Consider the following 19,338-nt stretch of genomic DNA (forward strand, 5'->3'; position numbering starts at 1 on the left):
TTTTGTACCTCCGTTCATACTACTGTACTTTGTTGCAGCCCCACCCTTTCCTGTTTGTGCTGAACATAGAAATAGTCATGAATCTAGTCTTTTAATATTCTAGTAATAAAGGTTGAGTCTTTCTAGTCTGGCATACTATGGTCAGGGAGCATCTGTGGTCTGGCATGATTGCTGTTAGCCAGATGTCCCTTTCTCCTGGGTGTGGCCAAGTTCCTTGTGGTCTCAAAGTCTGTTTGCAGCCACCAGTCTTGGCTCTGTGTTCTGTGCTGTTACTTAACTCTGCTTTACCCCCTAAATGTCTCTGAGGTCCCAGTAAGCTGTGGGAAGTGTTGGTAATGCTGCTAGACAATATTGGCCTCCTGTGGTTCAGCAGGCTTGCACTCCTCTCCTTCCAAAGCTCTGAGAAGTATCTGAAAGCTGAGCATATTGCTCCATTTGGGGAACAAAGAGCAACTTGTTAACATGGAATGCTCTTATGCTGCTATGCACTAGGAACACAAGGACAGGCAGACTGTGTTGCTTGGACATTCCTCAGCACTGAGGCCTTGTCTACACTACCCAGTTTGTTGCCAAAAACTGCCTTTTTCCAACAAAAAGGGGGAAAGCGTACACATGGTGACTATTATTGGGGGCGGAAAACACCCAATTTTGGTGACAAACACCAGGAGAGACTTTTTCCCCCTTCCCTTTGGGTATGGCAATGCTACATGGCTTTTAATGACACTGACAAATCAGGCAGTGTGAACAGTGTTGTCCCTTGGCTGACCAAAAAAACAGTTCCATCCCTCATGAGAAGCATTTGCTTTGTTGGCAGGATAGCACCCCTGCTGACAAAGCACTGTTTAGGTTAGGACTTGCCATGGCCAAGCTTTTGTTGTTTCAGGAGTGTGAGGGGAGTTGAGCATCTGTGAGCAACAATGTCGCCTGTTTGCCAGAAAAGGTTTTACTCTGACTTAAGATTTTAATTTCTGGGCAGCATACCTGTCACACTGCACTAGAAAATGTGCATTAATTTAGCTGTCAAAAAATATTCTGTAGTACATGGCATCTGCATCACTTGTGTAGTTAGTGTGTGTGTGTGTGTGTGTTTTTCCCCTTAACTTGCTTTACAAGAGAGTCCTATCCTAAAATGTACACTGATGTGCAGTGCAGTGTGGACTCTAGACTAGTGATGCAGTTTTAGAGGAATCTTTTCAAACTGTTTTTCAACTTCTGTGTTTTCCATCAGTTGAAATTTGTTTATTTTAGGGAGTCAGACAGATGAGTGAATCTGACCCCTCCCCCACCACAAGGGGCTTGTACTTTAAAAGCCGGTTTCCTTTGCAAAACAGGAGGATTGCACAGGGAGCTTCCTCTCACATGACCTTCCTAATTACTTTTCTGTTGCTAAAGGGTTCATTGATTGGTGCTTTGTGCCCTTATTTGATCTGTGTGTGTGGTTTGTGTTTTTTTTGTTGTTTTGGCTTTTTTTGTAATCAAAGGGAGCTGGGAAACATTCAGTATTTTTATAATGGGGTGAGCAGTGCAACAGTTTGTACCATGCACCCTGAACTTCCCACGTAATCCAAGACTTGGTCTGAAATAGATCAGAAGGATAGCTGTGTTCATCTGTATTTGTAAAAATGAAGAGTCCTGTATGCTCTAATAAATCTATTATTGTTTATGATGCTTCAGGCCTCCTGATTGTTTGTTGTTTTTTTTTTTTTTACACAAATGACTGACATTCCTTTGCAGTCCAAGTCAAAAAAGTGCCATCTCTTTTGTATATGTATTGACAACCCATGTTCACATTAAACTTCATAAGCATAAATCTTCAGATTGACTGTGGGTCATGTAGTCTTTCATACTGAGAATGTAACTAGTTGCTTTCTGAATGAGGAAACTTGTAGTGATGCTAATTTTAAATCTTGTCTCTCATAAAGTTTAAAAGTAGTTTCCAGTGCTCACCCCAGATATGCTAGAATCCCTCTTCCAACTTTTTCAATTTTTTTAGTTGTCTTAGTAGATTTTTCCTCTGTTGCTATGTTTAAAAAAAAAAAAAAGGGTGGGGGGAACTAATGGGCTAACTGACAATACATAACAGTGAAACTTTATATCGTGAGTGCACAAAATAAAATTGGTTAATTTTTAAACTGGCTCACCTGCTTGGATAACTTTTTAATTTAACCTTTGGTTATTTTGTAGGAAGATATGATTTTTAGTTCATTTTGTGCAGCTGATCTGTACTTAAATTTATTTTATGGGGTAGTCACACTGATTTTAAGAATAACTTTTGTCTGTCCTCCTTTTTCACTGCTTCTGCAGGAGGCAGAAGTACCCACCCACTGAACTGTACCTATTCTAGTTATTCTTACATTAAGAATGATTCTATAAAGTAGACAAGTCCTAAATAGTTTGTCTTCCCTCAAAACTTTCAGCTTTTTGTCACAATTTTCAGTGCATATTTGTGCATTAAACTTGGAGTTCTCCATCTTGACTCCTACCTAAAACTCTGAACAGTATACAATTTAATTTCTTCATAGTCCCGTATGCTGTCCCAGACAAATTGAATACTGCGTTCTTCCAGCAAGTAGAAAGTGGCTGATTTCACACTTGTTTGAAACTCTGAAAATGAACACACTGTAAACATGTTAATTACAAAAATCAGTAACTAATGATGTTTAGCATCACAGCTCCTGAGATGATGAAAGAAGCCATGCTACAGAATAAATCACTAGCTTGGGTTAGATTAGGTGCGTTAATACTTCTGTTGTATCAGAGAGGTGGCTGAGTTAGTCTATCTTCAAATACAACAAGAAGTCCTGTGGCACCTTATAGACTAACAGATATTTTGGAGCATAAGCTTTTGTGGCCAAAGACCCACTTTGTTAGATGCATCTGATGTTGCATCTGACGAAGTGGTTCTTTGCCCACAAAAGCTTATGCTCCAAAATATCTGTTAATCTCCTTGTGTTGCTTTCCCTTCCCCCATGATTTATGAAAATTGGCTTATGAATATAAATAAGCTTTGGGCAAAATACCTCAGGTAACCTATCAGTTTTAATGTTACAATGTGCTGGATCTATATATCTGTTTGGAATGGTGCACTAGTATCCCATCTTGGTGGAGGAAGTAGGAGTCCCGTCGATGTGGGCAGTGTCCTCTAATTTTTCCCACCCCTGCGAGGAAGGAATTTTGTGTGTACCAATGTGGAGGTGATGTGCTCCTACAGAAATTCATATTCCCTCAGGCTCTAAGTTGGAATTTTTTAAATCTACATGGTTTTTGTCTTACAGGGTTTTTTCATGTGTAAAACAAATTCTAACTTTACTGTCCTCTTTGAAACTGTTCTGCAGTTTGCTTTGCACACTCATCATTTTTATTATTCAAAGAACTTTGAGCTTATATAGTTAGAACTTCACCAATGTGGAGGATTTATTTGTTTGATGTGGTTAACTTTGTCAAAAGCATTAGCTGAATATGTGATAAGAACTGTGATCTCTTTGCACGGAAGTGCAGAGGATGCACTCATTTCCACATTCTGTTTATTTTTAGCAAATTAAGTCCATGTTTGTTGCTCTAGTTACATCATTCTAGTTCACACTTTTTGAAATTGTTCCTTTGTTACGAAAGTGCTTCGCAGCTTCTCTGACCACAAGTACAAAAATTGAGTCATTGCCCTTCCCACTCCCACATGTACCTCTCCCATCATGGGATTCTTCCTAATTAAATCAGTCTTGACCTGATTGGGTTTTTTTTTTTAAGCTCCTGTATTTATTCCCAATGTATTTGATAAGGACAATACTGCTAACTTCTGCATGTTTATTCTAACATGTAAGACTATTTGGAGATGAGAGTAATGAGGACAGTATTGTTTCGAGTAGTTGCTGGGCAAGGAAACATTCATCCATTGCAGAGATGATATATGGAAATACCTCCTCAGAATAGTGTGCTACCACCTATGGTAGTTGTGAATGGAGGAATCAGCCTTATCCCAAAGGCAGTGAGATAGTGTGAGGATGTAGCAGAACTCTGTCATCTTCATAAGACCCATGGCAGAGATGCAGGAGGAATTAACACTTTTTTATCCCCCCCACCTGGAGGAAGGGATTTCCTATCCCTGTTACACAGGCTTGGTAGAGCTTCAGTAACTAGACAGTCACTGGATTGCTATATTTGGGTCCTACCATGCTAGTCTGAATAGGGAGCAGAACTCTCTCCTTAGCCTGAAGGGCACATTTTGTGGGCACAGTTTCTCTTTAGGATTGCCAAGTATCTGGTGTTTGACTGAAATGCCTGGCTGAAAAGGAGCCATGGCAGCTCTGGTTATCCGTAGCTCCGTGACTCTTGAAAGTGGCCTATAGGTACAGGGGAGCTTTCTGTCTTAGTTTCTTCCCCACTTGGTCTTCTTTGGGATTAGATCAGTCATCAGAGGACTCCTAGATTGCCCTTTCTACACATGGTTTCCTCTCTGAATTATGTCAAGCATCTCTTCAGTGCATCTGCTTTATTTTTGTCTCAACTGGTCCCATAGTTAAACAGGATGCTTGTTCTCCAAGAGGAGGCCCCCTGTTCTTCTCTCTGGCTCAAGCTGCTTTTTGTCTATACAGTCCTCAGAAGTCTCTCTTGGAGACTGGTTAACAGACTTGGAACAGCAGAGCTCATGGTCTGGAAGTAGCTAAATATGCAGTAGTGTGGGGGTGGGTCTCAGACCTGTGGCTCCTGCCAAGTGGAACATCCACAATACTGTTTCTAGCCTCATATCATGAGCCATGCAAGCCCAAATCAGTTGACCTGGGCTCTGAGGCTCATTGCTGCTGTAGTATTTTCTTGCAGTGAAGCTGTACCTACAGGTTCTTTTGCTTTATGACCTTTTTATTCTGCTTTATGAAGAAATTCCCCTTCACTAAAGCTCCTCCCTGCAGATCAATTTGGTGAGGCTGATTTCAGGATAGTAAGAAGTTCCCTAGTGGTAGCAAGGCACAGACTCCCAAACTATAGTTTTTCCCATGTGTTGTCTCTCACCAGAGACAGGCTGGCCTGATTCCCCCTGCTTATTCCACTCAGGTTCCCCTCTCCTCCACTTGCTTGCACTTAACGTAGGTAAAAGATGATGGGGAGGTGGTTCGCAGGCTGACTTCCCAGGTCTACAACCTTTTTCTGGTGCTGCCATCAAGGTTTAATGACCTTTCATCATCCTTGGTCTGGAAGACTGTTGCACAATCCTGGCAACATAGGTGACTGAAGCCATTTACGCGGTCATCTCATGATATAGCAGTTTCATAAGATAAACCAAATTCATAAGAAATACTTAGACAAGTAGTTCCCACAGTTCACTCCTATGAGCAGATGGAGCTGGAGGCAAAGCTTTTTATTCTGAGCTGTTTAAAAGTAGGAGTCAGCTGTGGCAGCCTGCAGGATGCGGGGGGGCCCTTCTGTACTGGTGCCCCCTTCAGATTGGGGGCATGGGAAACTGAGCTTCCTTAGTGGCCCAAAGTGGCAGGGAGGGAGAGAGGCACAGGCTAGTCAGACCTCTCAGAAGCCTGCAGGAGGGACCAAGACCATTCACTGCCCCTCCAAAGACATTTTCCCAGGCTGGTGGTATGGCAGGAGCAGTTCAGAGGACAGAGCAGTAGAGGGGGTCAGTGGGATTTAGGGGACAGAAGTACTTTGGGCGTGTGAGAGCCAGTGGCTGCAGGGAAGGCAGCAGGTATTGGTGGAAAAGCCCAGAGAGGGGAGGGTCTGAATTAGAAACCTGTCCAACACGGAAGTGGTGAAACCTTAGGGGAAGGGAAGGGATGTAAGAACAGACTTCAGGATGCTGCCAGTGCCTGGACTGGATCAGTGGAAAGAAAATATCAGGAGCTGGGAAGAATGAGCCTGCGGAGCAGTGCTGAGGAATTAAAAGGTGGCCTGGGTAACACATACCTGGTGGAGCTGGGGTATGGTGAGGAGGAATTAAAATTGGCTGTGGACAGATGAAGGAAGGAAGGGATCATGGGAAAGCTGCAGGTACCTGTGGGGACTGGTGAAAAGGGAATGGGAACTGCTGTTAGGAAAAAGTGAGTGCAGTCTTCTGCTCTAGAATTGCAAAATGGCTGGAAGTACTTGCAGCATTTTGCAAGAACTTGCAGCAGGGGGCATAATTATGAGACTTCTGATCAATTACCATGGTAATTTCAGTTCCAAGGTTTTGTTCTTTCCTTTCCCTCTTTCTCTCCCTCATTTTCATTTCCCATGTGTGTACCGTGTACTAAGGGTTTAAGGACGATGTTGTAGGGCCACCAAAGGGAACTGTCATTGTTACAGAGGAATACTATTTGGTGGCATGAAGAAGGAAGTCAGAGCTTATTTGTGTGCCTTCCTAAATCTTCTGGTGAGTTTTGCAGTTTGAGGTATCCCCTTTGCTGGGAACAAGCACATTGATTCTACTGTACAGCTAAGACATAGACTTAAATTACAGCCTGTGGGGATGGGGGAAGAACTGTATTTTTAGGAAGTTGGATTGGCACACTGCCAAGGAGCTTTGGAATGGAATTTTAGGTCTCTCTCACTTTGAAAATTAAGGTTTTACGAAACCTAATGTAGAATTATTTTTCAACTTAATATAAAGAATCTGCATTATTGTAAATCAAAATAGCATTGGGCTAAAGTCTGTTTCACTTAGTTCTCATTCAGAACAGCTCATTTATTTGCAGGGATGAGCATTTTAAAATCGTCAAGGTTTAGTAGTAGAAAGTATTTATAGATTCCAGAGGGGACCACTGTAATCACCTACTCTGACCTGTAAAACAGGCTGCAGAATATATCTTTGAGAAAAATATTCAACTTTGAGAATCACTTGGTGGCCGATTGCTCTCATCATTAATATTTGATGCCTTCTTGCTAGATTCATAAAAGTAAAGGCAAACATACAGTGAAACTCATTTAAAGCTATCACTTTTTAAAATAGGCTATAGGAAAATAAAGAATGCTAGGGAAGCAAATGGACTGGCAATACAAAATTTCCTTTTCTTTCCTTTCCTTTTTCTGTGTTCATTAATATCACCACACCCGTGTTAAGCAATAGAAAATGGCTTTGCTCAATTTCCATATTAATATATAACTGCCAGCTGAACAAAGCTTATGGGAGTAGTTAATGACAAAACTCAGACATTTTGTCATTTGTAATGGCCAGAGAACGTTAGTGACAGACGGGAGTAGGTTGACATTTCTTCTGAAAACTAGGTTGACTAGGAGTGATGTTGGCAGCAAGTTTTTTTCCTGCCTTTGTTCAGTTATGTGATGTGCGTTTTGAGGATTTTAAACTGCTTACATGTCAAATTGTAAACCAACTATATAGCTGTCCAATAGTTTTATTTTGAAAGCAAAAATATCCTGTTTTTCCCCATACGAGTTTAAAATAGATATCTTTTCAGAATGGAAGGGGACAGTGAAGCTTGCTCGTTCTGTATTGCCATTACTGTACTACATTTGATGTTGTTTTTGGCTAGTTGAACATAATGCTCTTCTATAAGCAGAGCATTCTCAGATCCTATCTCTAGCTGACTCTTGATTTCTACTAAGCCCTTTCATTTGAGTGGCTGATCTATTTCTGCAGAATCAAATTCTCCATGCAATAGCATATAATGATATTTGTGGGCCAATGCTACAGAGGACCTAATTTTAATATCTTCTGAAATATATTTTTTTTGTCTAGGACGTGGAAACTGAGAAATGAACAAATTACGGCAGAGTTTTAGGAGAAAGAAAGATGTTTATGTCCCAGAGGCTAGTAGGCCACACCAATGGCAGACAGATGAAGAAGGGGTTCGCACTGGTAAATGCAGCTTTCCAGTTAAGGTATGTGTTTGTCTTTATTACATACTACTCATTCATACCTTGGATTACTAGGCTTTTTTTTTTTTTTTTTTTTTTATGGTAAGCATAGGTCAATCTGTAATAAAGGAAATCAGTGACTTATTTCCCAGGCAAACCTCTTAGTATATAAGATGTAGTTTTAAAAATCTATAACCATCATAAAATAAATGCCTTGGAAGATGGTTTGCTGAGGAGTTGTGTGTTCTGCTATTACCCGAGTGAAAGAATCTCCCTTATAATTGGGCAGAGAAATAATGTTTTTTAATTTTGTCTGTAAAGCTTGTAGATTGGTTTGGTAGAATTTGGTTTTTACTTGTTTGCTATTGTGGGAAATAATGGACAGAACTTAATTGAAGACTCTGGAATTCAGAGTTTTAAAGCTGCATAAAACAGTTTATAAATCACTTAATAGATTATCCACACAGCCCCAGCTCAGTCTACCCCCTGCCCAGTTCTGCTCATCACCCACACATGGCTCCAGCTCAAACCCCACCCCTGTCTCTGGCTCTAGCTCACCACTTCTCAGGCATGACTCCAGCTCAACCCCGCTGCTGGCTTACCCCCCCAATCCCTGTGCCTGGCTCCAGCTCACTACCCCTCACACATGGCCCTGGTTCAAACCTCTTCCTCCTATCCCTACCTTCCCCCCCCCGCAGCCCGGCTTGCCACCTGAGCCAGTCGGTCAGTCAGTCTCTCTCTCTTTCTCTCTGTCACAGAGCTCCAGCTCAACTCTGCCCCTCACCCACTGCCAGCTTAACTCTTCCCAGCTGCCCCCGACCCCAGGACTTACCATTCTCCTTTTGCTTCCCTGGCTGCAGAATGTGTGTTCTGCCAGGGGAAATGCCAGATCCCTCCCCCCCCACACGAAATCTGGGTTACATGAGAGTGTGTGGAGCAGAACCCTTGCGTAACTCGAGGGTCTGCTGTATCCTTAAATCAACATCTTTACTTCTCAAACATTTTTCTTCTCTTGCTTATCTGTACATTTTGATTGATAGAAATATGTTTTCATTTTTGCGGTGATACACAAACCAATATTTGCTGATGTTTGTTGTTAAAAAATTAATTCTTCCTAGCCTGTTTGTAGGTTGATCAGGAAATTACATAATTTTATTTTAAAAAATATGGAGGCATCAGTAATAACTCAAATGTTAAGATTGAGCTGTGGGATAGTATTGAGTGAGTCTGGCCTCCAAATTTAGCCCTTCCTTAGTCTTTTATGGCACATATTTCCAAGTTGTACTGTTACATAGTCTTAAGTTCTTTGTGTGTGAGCAAATGTTCAGGCTTGGGAAGATTTGTTGCTTTTTTAGGATGTTTAGATTTTATATACAGAAGCTTAATGAGTAGATCAAGTGTAAAGTAGATCAGATATAAATATGAGATTAACTTTGTCACCAGCACAAGATCTATAAACAATCTACTTGACGATTCTAAGCATACTTTACTTATGTCCTTTCTTTTCTTCTTCCCCTTTCCGCGTTCTTTCTTTTTCATTGGTTGAAATGTTTCCTCCGCCTTACCATTCTCAAAATGCTGATGGAGAGATTCTCTAAGTTCTTGCTCATGTCCATTCCACAGTAGGTCCCCCAGCAATACCTGTAGAGGAGCAACCCCTAGAGCAGTGATTTTCAGCCATTGTGCCTTGGCACACTGTGTTGTGAAATTTCATGCATTTTCCTAATTTCTTTGGTGAGCCACTGCAGAATGGAAATTAATGATCCTGCACTGGCTGAGGCTCAAGCAGCTGTGCTGCCTGAGTCCCAGCTGGTGCAGGGTTCCTCAGTTTTACCCCTTGTGGTGGCTCTTTTTAGAGCCACCATGAAGGGAGATTGCAACCTACCAGGACCCTGTTTTATCCAGGAGGCAGTAGAAATGCTGCTTCCTAGCCCAAATGAGCAGGTAGGGAGCCCGCCCCCCACTCCCTGCTGTAGCAAGTGGGGAGAGCAAGTGGGAGCCTGTTGGAACTGGAATGTGGTTTAAATGCTGTGTCCTGGCTCCAGTGGGCTGGCAGGAAGGGGAGTCTGCTTTCAGTGGTTACTCATTTACTCAACATCTCTAGCGTGGAGTTGAGCAGATTTTCGAAAAAGTGTGTCTGCTCTTTAAGATGGTGTGTTCTGTGGTAGACTTGCAACATTAATGCATTTGGTCCTTGTTTAAGTTATTGTATGTACTATGTTGCAAACCTCTCTAGTAAGACTGTAACCACAGTAAATGTAAGTAAAGGTGTCATTTCTGAGCAATTGATTCAGCTGAAAAAAGTGGGTGTGCCATGGAATTTTGTCTCGCTGAAGCATGCTGTGTTACTGAAATGGGTGGGAGCCATGGTCTAGAGTGGCCTTCCTGGCTCAGTATAAGGGGTGCTGTGTGCTCCCTCTATCCTCGGTTTCTTCTTCATGACGGTGTGTTGGAACAACTCTTCTCCAACCTTGGCTGTTGTCTGCTCCGTTTTTCTTCTTCATAGTTAGTTTACTCATAGCATAATTAGAGTAGCTGGTCCTTTAATGGACTTAAGCCCAGATCGGGGCATGCCTCAGTCCTGGGGGTTTAGACCCTGTGATTTGTGCAAACGGTCTCTGCCGTTCAGCAACACGCACAGGAACTGCCTGAACTGTCTGGGTGAAGCACGTCAGTGAGAGGGACATTTGAGTTCGTGCACTCCGCATGAAGTCCATACCTTGCCACTGCTGCACTGGAGTGGGCACTGGCCCACCAGATGGCATTGCTCCTGCTCACCAGTCGCAATGAAGAAGTCAAGGAGGACAATGAGGGGTCACTTGCTCCCACCTTGGGGGTAAAAAACAGATAAGGTGATGGATGGGTGCAGACCGTGCTGGGTGGTTCCTAGTCTCGTCCAGGGTTGAGGGGCCTGACTCAAGCAGAGTGGAGCACTCCAGCCCACTCTGTTGCATCTTGTCTGAACAGTGGAACTCTTAAATCACGTTCAGGTGCCCTCCAAACCGGAGGCCCTGCAGGCCTCACAGGAGGTTCTCTCTTTGCCAATACTGGCACCCCAGGCCTCCTTGATTCTGTGTTGCAGGGGAAATCCCTGTAGTCTGCACAGGAGACTACTCTCAGGAGAGGTGCCGTCACTTACTGGCTATGTGGTGGGCCCTGGTATTTTACTTGGACAAGACTATGCACAACTCCAAGAGTCGCTAGAGGGTACTGATAGCAGGAAAACTTTCGGCATTGCTGCAAGTGGCAAGCATGTACACACCTATTGTGGAATGGACATGAGCAATGCATCTGGAAGAACACCAGTTACAGAACAGGTAGGTCTTTTGCTTTTTCTAGTGTTCTGTCAGCCTCATGTCACCTCTTCCTGTTGGTTCTTAGTCTGAACAAATTGGGTAGGGATGGTTGGGGTGATTTGAAAGTGGGTCTCCTGCTCCTGCTTCTGCCCTGTGCTGAGAGAGGCTTCTGATCACAACTTGGCACGTTGCTCTAAGGCAGGAGTGAGGAAATGCCAGTGCTGGCTTTCTGCTGTGGCAGGGGGAGCCCTAGGGCTCATGGCGATCTGGTTCTGGACTGCACGATTTGCCTGGCAGGGGAGCACTTCATCCACATGCCATTCCTCCATCCCAATGTTCCCATTAGCTGTGTTTCAGTGGTGCTGCCAGAAGGTGCTTCCCTTCAGTGCGCAGAGCCAGGTATAGTCACATTTGGTCCTCTGCCCCACAAGCTATACCAGTTAGATGCCCACACCTCCATCCCCTTATTCTTCCTGCTCAGAGCCCATGCCCCTACCCTGCTCCTGCACCCTCCCTCCTTCCCAGACCCTGCACCCCAACTCCTGCACCCGAAGCTCATTTCTGCACCCTGCCTCCTGCCCAGGTTCTATGTCCCCACCCTAGCCAGGTTCCTCAGCAGCTTCTTCCCATACAGTGAACCCCTCATATTTGGCTCCACCCCAGAGTATGGGGAGGCCCTCAAAATCTACTAACTCTGCTCCCCTAGGTTCTGGGTTGGAGCTTGAGGGTAGTGAGGTGAAAGTCCTTCCTTTTTTTCTTCTCCCCCGGCTTTTCAGGTGGGGGCCCTTCTGTGAAGGGGCTTTTTCCCTCCTCGTTTGTCTTTTCTCTCATTTCATTTTTCTGTGCTTCAGTGGCCAAAAAAGATTCCTTATCCCTGCTCTAAGGGTATGTCTACATTACAATAAAAGAGGTGTGGCAGCAATTCTGGGCCCAGGACAGCTGGCTTGGATTCAGGCTGCAGGGATAAAAATAGCAGTGTAGAGGTTTGGGCCCAGGCTCTGAAGCCCCATGAGAGGAAGGGCTTTGATCTTGGGCACTCTTGTTCCTCTCAGGATTTTACAGCCCAGGCTGCAGCCCAATCCTAAATATGTATGCTGCAATTTTTACCACTGTGAACCCAAGTTACTTTTTTGTTGCATTTAGTCTTTTATTCTTCTGTGTGTATGTCTGCATCTCTAAGATGCTGGACGTATAAGGATTACATGACCGTTCACAGAAGGGAAAAAGACACTTAGAAAGCACTTTTCAAGATACAGGGCATTGTGTTGGTAAATGCTAAATATATGGTATTCCCAAGTATTGAGGCTTGTAAAGAAGCATACTAGTGATGGGTATTAAGCTTTTCAATGTAAATCCTTTTTTTTCTTTTTTTGTTAAAAGGGAAAGGTTGTAAACAGTATGACACACACTTCAAAGTTCTGATAAGATATTGTTGCAGGCCGAGAGTCATATTTTCAATGTATTTGAAAATACAGGTGTTTGATTTCAAGATAAACACACTAAAAACTGCATATAATTCTAGATGCAAAATGAGGTAGAAGAACTAGGTCTAAAACTGTTACAGAATTTAAAGTCCCATTGTTCTTTGTAAAGTGTTGTCCAGACTGTGAAACCAACCAGCGACAAAGGTGTAAAAACTATAATGTCCCCTAACTTCTAATCAGCTGGGGGTCTGGATTAGCTCAAAGTGAAACTGCTTACAGGCATGAGTGGTTTCTCACTTGTCATAAGTGATACCCTACAACTTAGGCTCTCCAGCTGTAGTTGTGGATGTTTGTTTCACAATTGTAAGATGCACTTCTCTTTCCCTGGACATGTGTTCCCAAAGATTGAAAACTATACTACAGTAAATGAATGTCAGTGGGGAAAAAAGTTGAACAAATGGATGACCTTTTACGTTATAGAGTTGAATCCGTTTTGGTGGTATTAATTGGAAAACTTACTGAATTAAATACTTCCTGTTCATTTAGGTTTCCCTGTGCATCTGGAGTGGCAGGTTTACTTGGCTCCACTAGAGTATAATGGAGTTTTTATTTAAATTCAGATTTAAGATGAGAAATGGAATTCAAATTGCAAAAATTAGCCAAATCTGAGGGTTGTAGTAATCTGTTCTCTGTCTCAATGCACCATGCATTAAGGTGGTCAGTAGTAGAAAATGTTGTGTTAGCTTTGGGATATAAAGTGGATAGTGACCAGTGTTTAACACATACAGACAGGCAGGAAGTATGCCATTGTGAGCAAATAAGATAAACCAAATTTGAAGTTATTTTGGTGGTAAAACTGTATTTTGTTCTTTAAAGAATATAGCCTTGCCCTCTTGAAGGAGAGCATCCTGTCATACAATTCTTTGGGCCTGTTCAGTAATGCCCTACACTTCAGGAAGGCATGTTGTCATGTATGGGTTTGTATCTAAATGGGTGTTCCTGCTTCCTGAGAACATCAGCAGAGCACAAAACATTTAAAATTGACTCTTTTCCAAAGATCCCAATAATCTGATATGCTGTGAAAATAGAAGCAAACCCTTCCATTTCAGTAACCCATGAGTGTGTTGCAGAGAGACACCACATTTGTGTTGAAGTGAACTTGTGCTGTGGAGACAATGCTCGTGGAAGAGAGGAAGCAATTTTTCTTTTGATATGACCGAGAGGTAACTCACCAATTAAGACGACGGTTTGAAATAACACATTTTACTGGTTTAACTGTCAAAGAGCTAAGAGCCATCTGCAAAATATTTTTACAATAGGCCTCGATGTCCTGTGCTGAAATAAAATACGCACAGAGAACTTTGAAGGTATGTGGGGCTTAGTGCCCTTAAAATATTATTGCTAAATAATTATTTAGCTGATTATCGTTGAGACCTATTTTGGGTTGGGGCCTGTTGCTAACACAACGGCTAATTATTAGGCAATTAAAGTGTTGCCTGTTAGTCTATTGTACTTTTATAAAGAGGTTGAAATGTAGATATTGAGGTGTTGAAGTGTAGCTATCGGTCTTTGACATCCCCCTTCCTTTGGCAGGCATAGATATTTTGCTCCTTTTGCAGATGTTTCTGCTTTGGAATGGGGAGCTAAGTATGTGACTGCAGAGGGGAGAACAAAATATAAGAGCACTACTGGTTTGCTCTGAATCCTCTTGTAAATGTTGCAGTTATTTAAAATTATTAATTTGTAGCTAATTGTAGCTACACTAGACTTTTTTTTCCTCAGACTTCTGCAGTTGCAGAATTGGAGCTGCTGTTTTTTTAATCGCTGTTCAACTTGTTCAGAGCAAGGTTGGGCAACATCATTGTAAAGAGACTGATGGCAGCTGGCACCTTAGTTACGCTAAAACTCCCACCATTGGTATCCCTGCCCTGTGGGTGGGGGAAAGCAGGCAGTTTGAGAAACGGAACATATAAATAGAAAGGTGATGGGATGTTGAGGCACTTCACTTTATTGCTTTCTATGGATTGCATTGCTGAGAAATGCAATCCAGCAGAGTTACTGAAGAATGGCCATAGCGGGTCAGACCAATGGTCCATGCAGCCTAGTATCCAGTTTTCCCACAGTGGCCAAAGCCAGGTATTGCACAGGGAATGAACTGAACAGGTAATCAAGTGATCCATTACCAGTGTCTGTCAGACAGACCATAATTTTGTACCCCTGACTGTCCTGGCTAAAGCCATTGATGGACCTTTCTGTTCTCCATGAATTTGTTTAGTTCTTTTTTTTAAAACCTGTTGTCTTGGCTTTCACAACATCCTCTGGAAAATGTTATGTGAAGAAATATTTCCTTTTGTATGTGTTTAAACCTGCTATCTATTAATTTCATTTGGTGACCCCCTATTTTTTTTTTTTGTTAGGAGGAGGAGAAGGTATTTCCTTATTTACTTTCTCCACACCACTCATGGTTTTATAGAATGTTATCATGACATTCCCTCCTGCCCCCTCAGTTTCTTTTCTAAGCTGAAAAGTCAGTCTTACTAATCTCTCTTCATACAGTAATCATTTTATACCCCTAAAAATTTTTGTTGCCTTTCTCTGAAATTTTCCAGTTCCAGTGGGGCAAGCAGTTCTGCATGTAGTACTCAAGATACAAACTTGCCATGGATTTATATAAAGGCAATATATTTTCTGTCTTATCCACCCCATCCTAATGATTCCCAATATTTTCTTCACTTTTTTGAGTATTACTGAACATTGAGTGGATGTTTTTGGAAACTATCTACAGTAACTCCAAGATCTTTTTCTTGAGTGGAAACAGCTAATTTAGACACTCATTTTGTATGTATAGGTGGGATTATTTTCCAATGAGCATTACCTTGCATATATCAACATTGAATTTCATTTGCAGTTTTGTTGCCCAGTCACCCAAGTAATTTAAGTTGCGTATGCTTTTTTGTGAGGAATGTTCCAGGTTTCTAATATTTATAATCACAGTGATAGTGATGGTCTTCATTATTGACATGCATTATCCCATATATTGCAGATCGAGGCTTCCCACAGTCATGGTAGCCTGACTCTGACTCAGATTTTTAGGTCATACAGTCAGTCATGTGGTGCAGCATCTGAGACTGCACCTTTGGTCCTTTGAGCTCGGCTGCCCTCCATGTACTGAGCTGTCACCATTTGGACCTTGTGCTTACAGTTTCCACCTCAGTTCGTGGGTGTGGGCATTCCAGTTGTTACTCCCTAGCCACGGGTATATCTGTCTGATGCTTCTGATCTAGGGTGGGGAACTCATCTAGAGCGCCTCAAGGCCGATTGGTTCCAGGCAGTGCTCTCATTGCATGGAAATGATGGAGGACTCTGAGCTTTCTGTCTAGCATGCCAGGTTTTTCTAGCCCGGATTGCAGGCAAGCTGTGACAGTACAGACAACGTGCCATATAACAAGGCAGGGAGGAGCGTGGTCATCTTACCTTGAGTCAAGAGGCTAGTCACCCATGGGATTTGTATGAAGACCCCATCTACCTCAAAACTTCTCACCCTCTGGGAGCCCAGCAGATCTTTCTCTTCTCAGCATGACTGGTCCCTTTGCCCCTATGTAGCTATGTCCATCCTCAAGAAGTGGTTTTTTTCTTCTTGCAGAACTTTTTGCAATCAGAAAGAGGAGGAAATGTCTGCAGTTTTCTTAGCTACCTTGGTGTATCCTGAGCTTGCTCACAGATGCCTTCCTATTCCTGTGGACAAGGCTGCCTGTTGTGTTTTCCCCCATTCCTCCTACTTACAAAGCTATGCTGCAGGTCAAGTGGGGCAAAGCAAGTGTTATCTCCCTTGTGTCAAGGCTGGTTCAACATGATATTGGGCATGTCTCTAATGACCCTGTTGTGGTTCCCTGCCCTCCAGAGCCTGATTTCACAGAATCACAGCTGATTGTTCCACCTGAATCTCCAGTTCCTCCACCTGACCATGTGGAAGCTCCTTGGGTTAATCCAGTTGATTTGGCCTGTTCAGAACAAGTCCACCAGATCATAGTAGCTGGGGCGGGGGGGCGGGGGGAAGTGTAAAGTGTTTCCCCATATGGCTGTCCCAGTGAGGACTCTGACTGATTAGTCATCTCTTCAGGCTGTACTGGATTATCTGCTTCATATGAAACAGTCTGGGCTTCATGAGCGGTGTTGCTGGTCTATCGTCCCGTTCCAGAACATTTTCAGAGCAGCGACCTGGTCATTGGCACATCCCTACTCCTCCCATTGTGCCATCACCCAGAAAACTAGAGATAGTCAAGTTTTGATAGAGTAACATTGCAATCCACACGTCCATTAACTTCAAGTCCACCTTATTAGGTAATACTTGGGAATTGCCTAATATAGAATGGATATGAACAGGTACTCAATGAAAAAATGGTTATTAGCCTTTCCATAACTGTTCTTAGAAATGTTGCTTATGTTGATTCCATCACCCACCCATCCTCTTATCCCTTTGTCAGAGCTTGCTGGCAGCAAGCAACTGAGAGGATGCATGGCCAGCCAGGTCCATTATACTGGCACAAAAGCATGCAGCACCAGAGGATGGTAGAGCTGGGCAACCAGATACCACCAAAAGAAAAGTCTCCAGCAACCAAGCTCACACCACATGCATACCTGACATGAAATGGACATGAGCAACACATGTCAAAGAACAGAAGCTATGGAAAGATGGTAACGTCTTTTTTTCTTATTCCCTACTGCTGCTTTCTTCCTGATCACACCTGATGTCAGTAAAATCCCTCAGTGAAATTACAGCCTTACAGCTTCTACTTCTATGTAGATTCTGCCAGTTGTTCCATTTTATTGTCCTATTCTATGTAGAACCAGTCCACAGCTATAAAAACTATAAATTCTCATTTCCATGAGATTAGATCCTAATTAGGCTATCTGTGCTTTCTTATGATAAAATGAAAAGCTTCTGATACAAAGGAAGCGATGTGGCCTTAACTTCAAGCTATAGCAGGATGGATGTGATTGTAACTATTGGAAAACCTCTGATCTTTAAGAAAAAAATTAACTGTTTATCCAATGATCACTTCAAATAATTCCTAGTGTGTACGAATCTGTCTGCATAAAGAAATAATGTGAACTGTAGAGTGTGATTTCCAAAGCACGTTGTGAGACTACATAAGTATGGCATGGTACTCAGAAACTTTTCAGTGAGTCAGCTACAAAATTAATTAAAGAAGAAAGAGTTGTAACAGCAAAAATAATTGAGAATAAATTAGTTTCACTTTACTGTGAAAATGCTCAACAGGGAAGACCTGTGGCAAATATAACCGTTGGAAAAAGGTAGTAGATAAGCTTTCCCTTGTTTTTAGCCAGATTAGCTGTGAATTTTCTTTAAAATTCTTAGCTTAGTATTTTTAGGTCAAGTCAGGATTTGTACGTTGCTATCGTTTACTGCCTTCTGACAGGCCAGTGCCAGATGCTGAACAGTGTTTCGGTAACTTTGCAATGTCGAGGAAGCGTCAACACCTTTGGATGGGCAAGCACCTGAAGAGGGTAGGGGGGCTTTATATGGGAGAAATGTCATCAAATAGTAAAGAATTAAATCACAATTTAACCAATGGCAGCTGCAAACCAGAGGAAAGCCATTGGAAAACCGTCTTTGATACATTCTCCTACCCCAGCTATTATAATAGAATAAAGGCAAAGCAACCCATTTGTGGCATTGGATGTTAAGACCACCTGCCTCCATCTCCCCCAGTCCCACCTCACCCCAGAAAATGCAACAAAACTGCAGTAGAAGCTCCAGCTATTGAGTGTCCTGGGAGTTATGATGTCTCTAAACTAAGTCGTCTTGAAAATTCAGTGCCTGCTGTCTGCACCAAAGAGGAGAATAAGCTGAACCTATGTAAATAAATCAGAGGGGGAACGTGGAATTTGAGTATTAAGGAGGGAGGGAAGCTTGTTGTTGTGGCCAAAGAATTGGAAAGATAAAACATGGAAATGTGGAATGTCAGAACAGTATTGAAAAGATAAGGGCATTTCATGTTGATGGATGGCTATGTAGTTTACTAGTCAATATCCAAGAAAAGGAGAGAATGGAGTTGCACTTATTTTACTTAGGGAGACATCAAAATATGTGCTTATATATGATTTAATCATTCATTGTATCATCATATGCCTTCAAGTGAACCCAGTCTTTAAATCAATCATATAGGTTATATTTCTACAATAGCAGTTGATCTGAATGAGGCCTGTGAACAGCTTGGAGACACATCAGTAATGCCAAGAAAAGCTGTCATGCATTCAATTAGTGACTTAAATGTCAATTAATCCCAGTTAACTTGTAATGAAAAAGAAAATAAACTAACAAAAATAGTTGATTAATTGGATTTTAATTGCACTGTTAAACAATAGAATACCAGTTTAAACTTACCATAAATATTTTGCATGTTTTTCTATATTTTCAGAATATGTTTAAATTACAACACAATACAAAGTGTACTGTGCTCACTTTATATTTGTTAAATATTTGCACTGTGTAAAAGAAACAGTATTAAACTCACTTTATGCAAGTGCAGTCTTAATCATGAAAGTACAATTTACAAATGTAGAATTGTTTACATTTACAGAAAATAATGCTGCCAACTTCTAGCTTACAGTGTCATCTGAAAATGAAAATAAACATTCACCTGAAACTATTGTAGCTGGCATTGCAAGTTTTTTTCATGCCACATAAGCTAAATATTCATAGGCCCCTTCATAATTAATCCACCCTTCGAGAGGATATAATTCCTTGCTGATGATGATCATTTGGGGGGCGAAAAAAAAACTCATTAAATTTGTGA

The 19,338-nt window shown here is 42.0% G+C and overlaps 1 protein-coding gene across 5 annotated transcripts in view; it reads left to right on the forward strand.

Annotated features, from left to right (window-relative positions):
• The window catches only part of NUMB (NUMB endocytic adaptor protein), a 173,500-nt gene that overhangs the window by 114,491 nt on the left and 39,671 nt on the right, over positions 1 to 19,338 (forward strand). For all 5 annotated transcript variants that reach the window (XM_074997110.1, XM_074997109.1, XM_074997112.1 and 2 more), the window contains exon 2: positions 7,679 to 7,821. In XM_074997110.1, the coding sequence (XP_074853211.1) occupies positions 7,696 to 7,821 (126 nt within the window). In that variant the 5' untranslated portion in view covers positions 7,679 to 7,695. The remainder of the gene's footprint in view (positions 1 to 7,678; positions 7,822 to 19,338) is intronic.

The sequence above is a fragment of the Carettochelys insculpta genome, chromosome 6 (assembly GCF_033958435.1).
Source record: "Carettochelys insculpta isolate YL-2023 chromosome 6, ASM3395843v1, whole genome shotgun sequence".
In the NCBI taxonomy this organism is placed as follows: Eukaryota; Metazoa; Chordata; order Testudines; family Carettochelyidae; genus Carettochelys; species Carettochelys insculpta.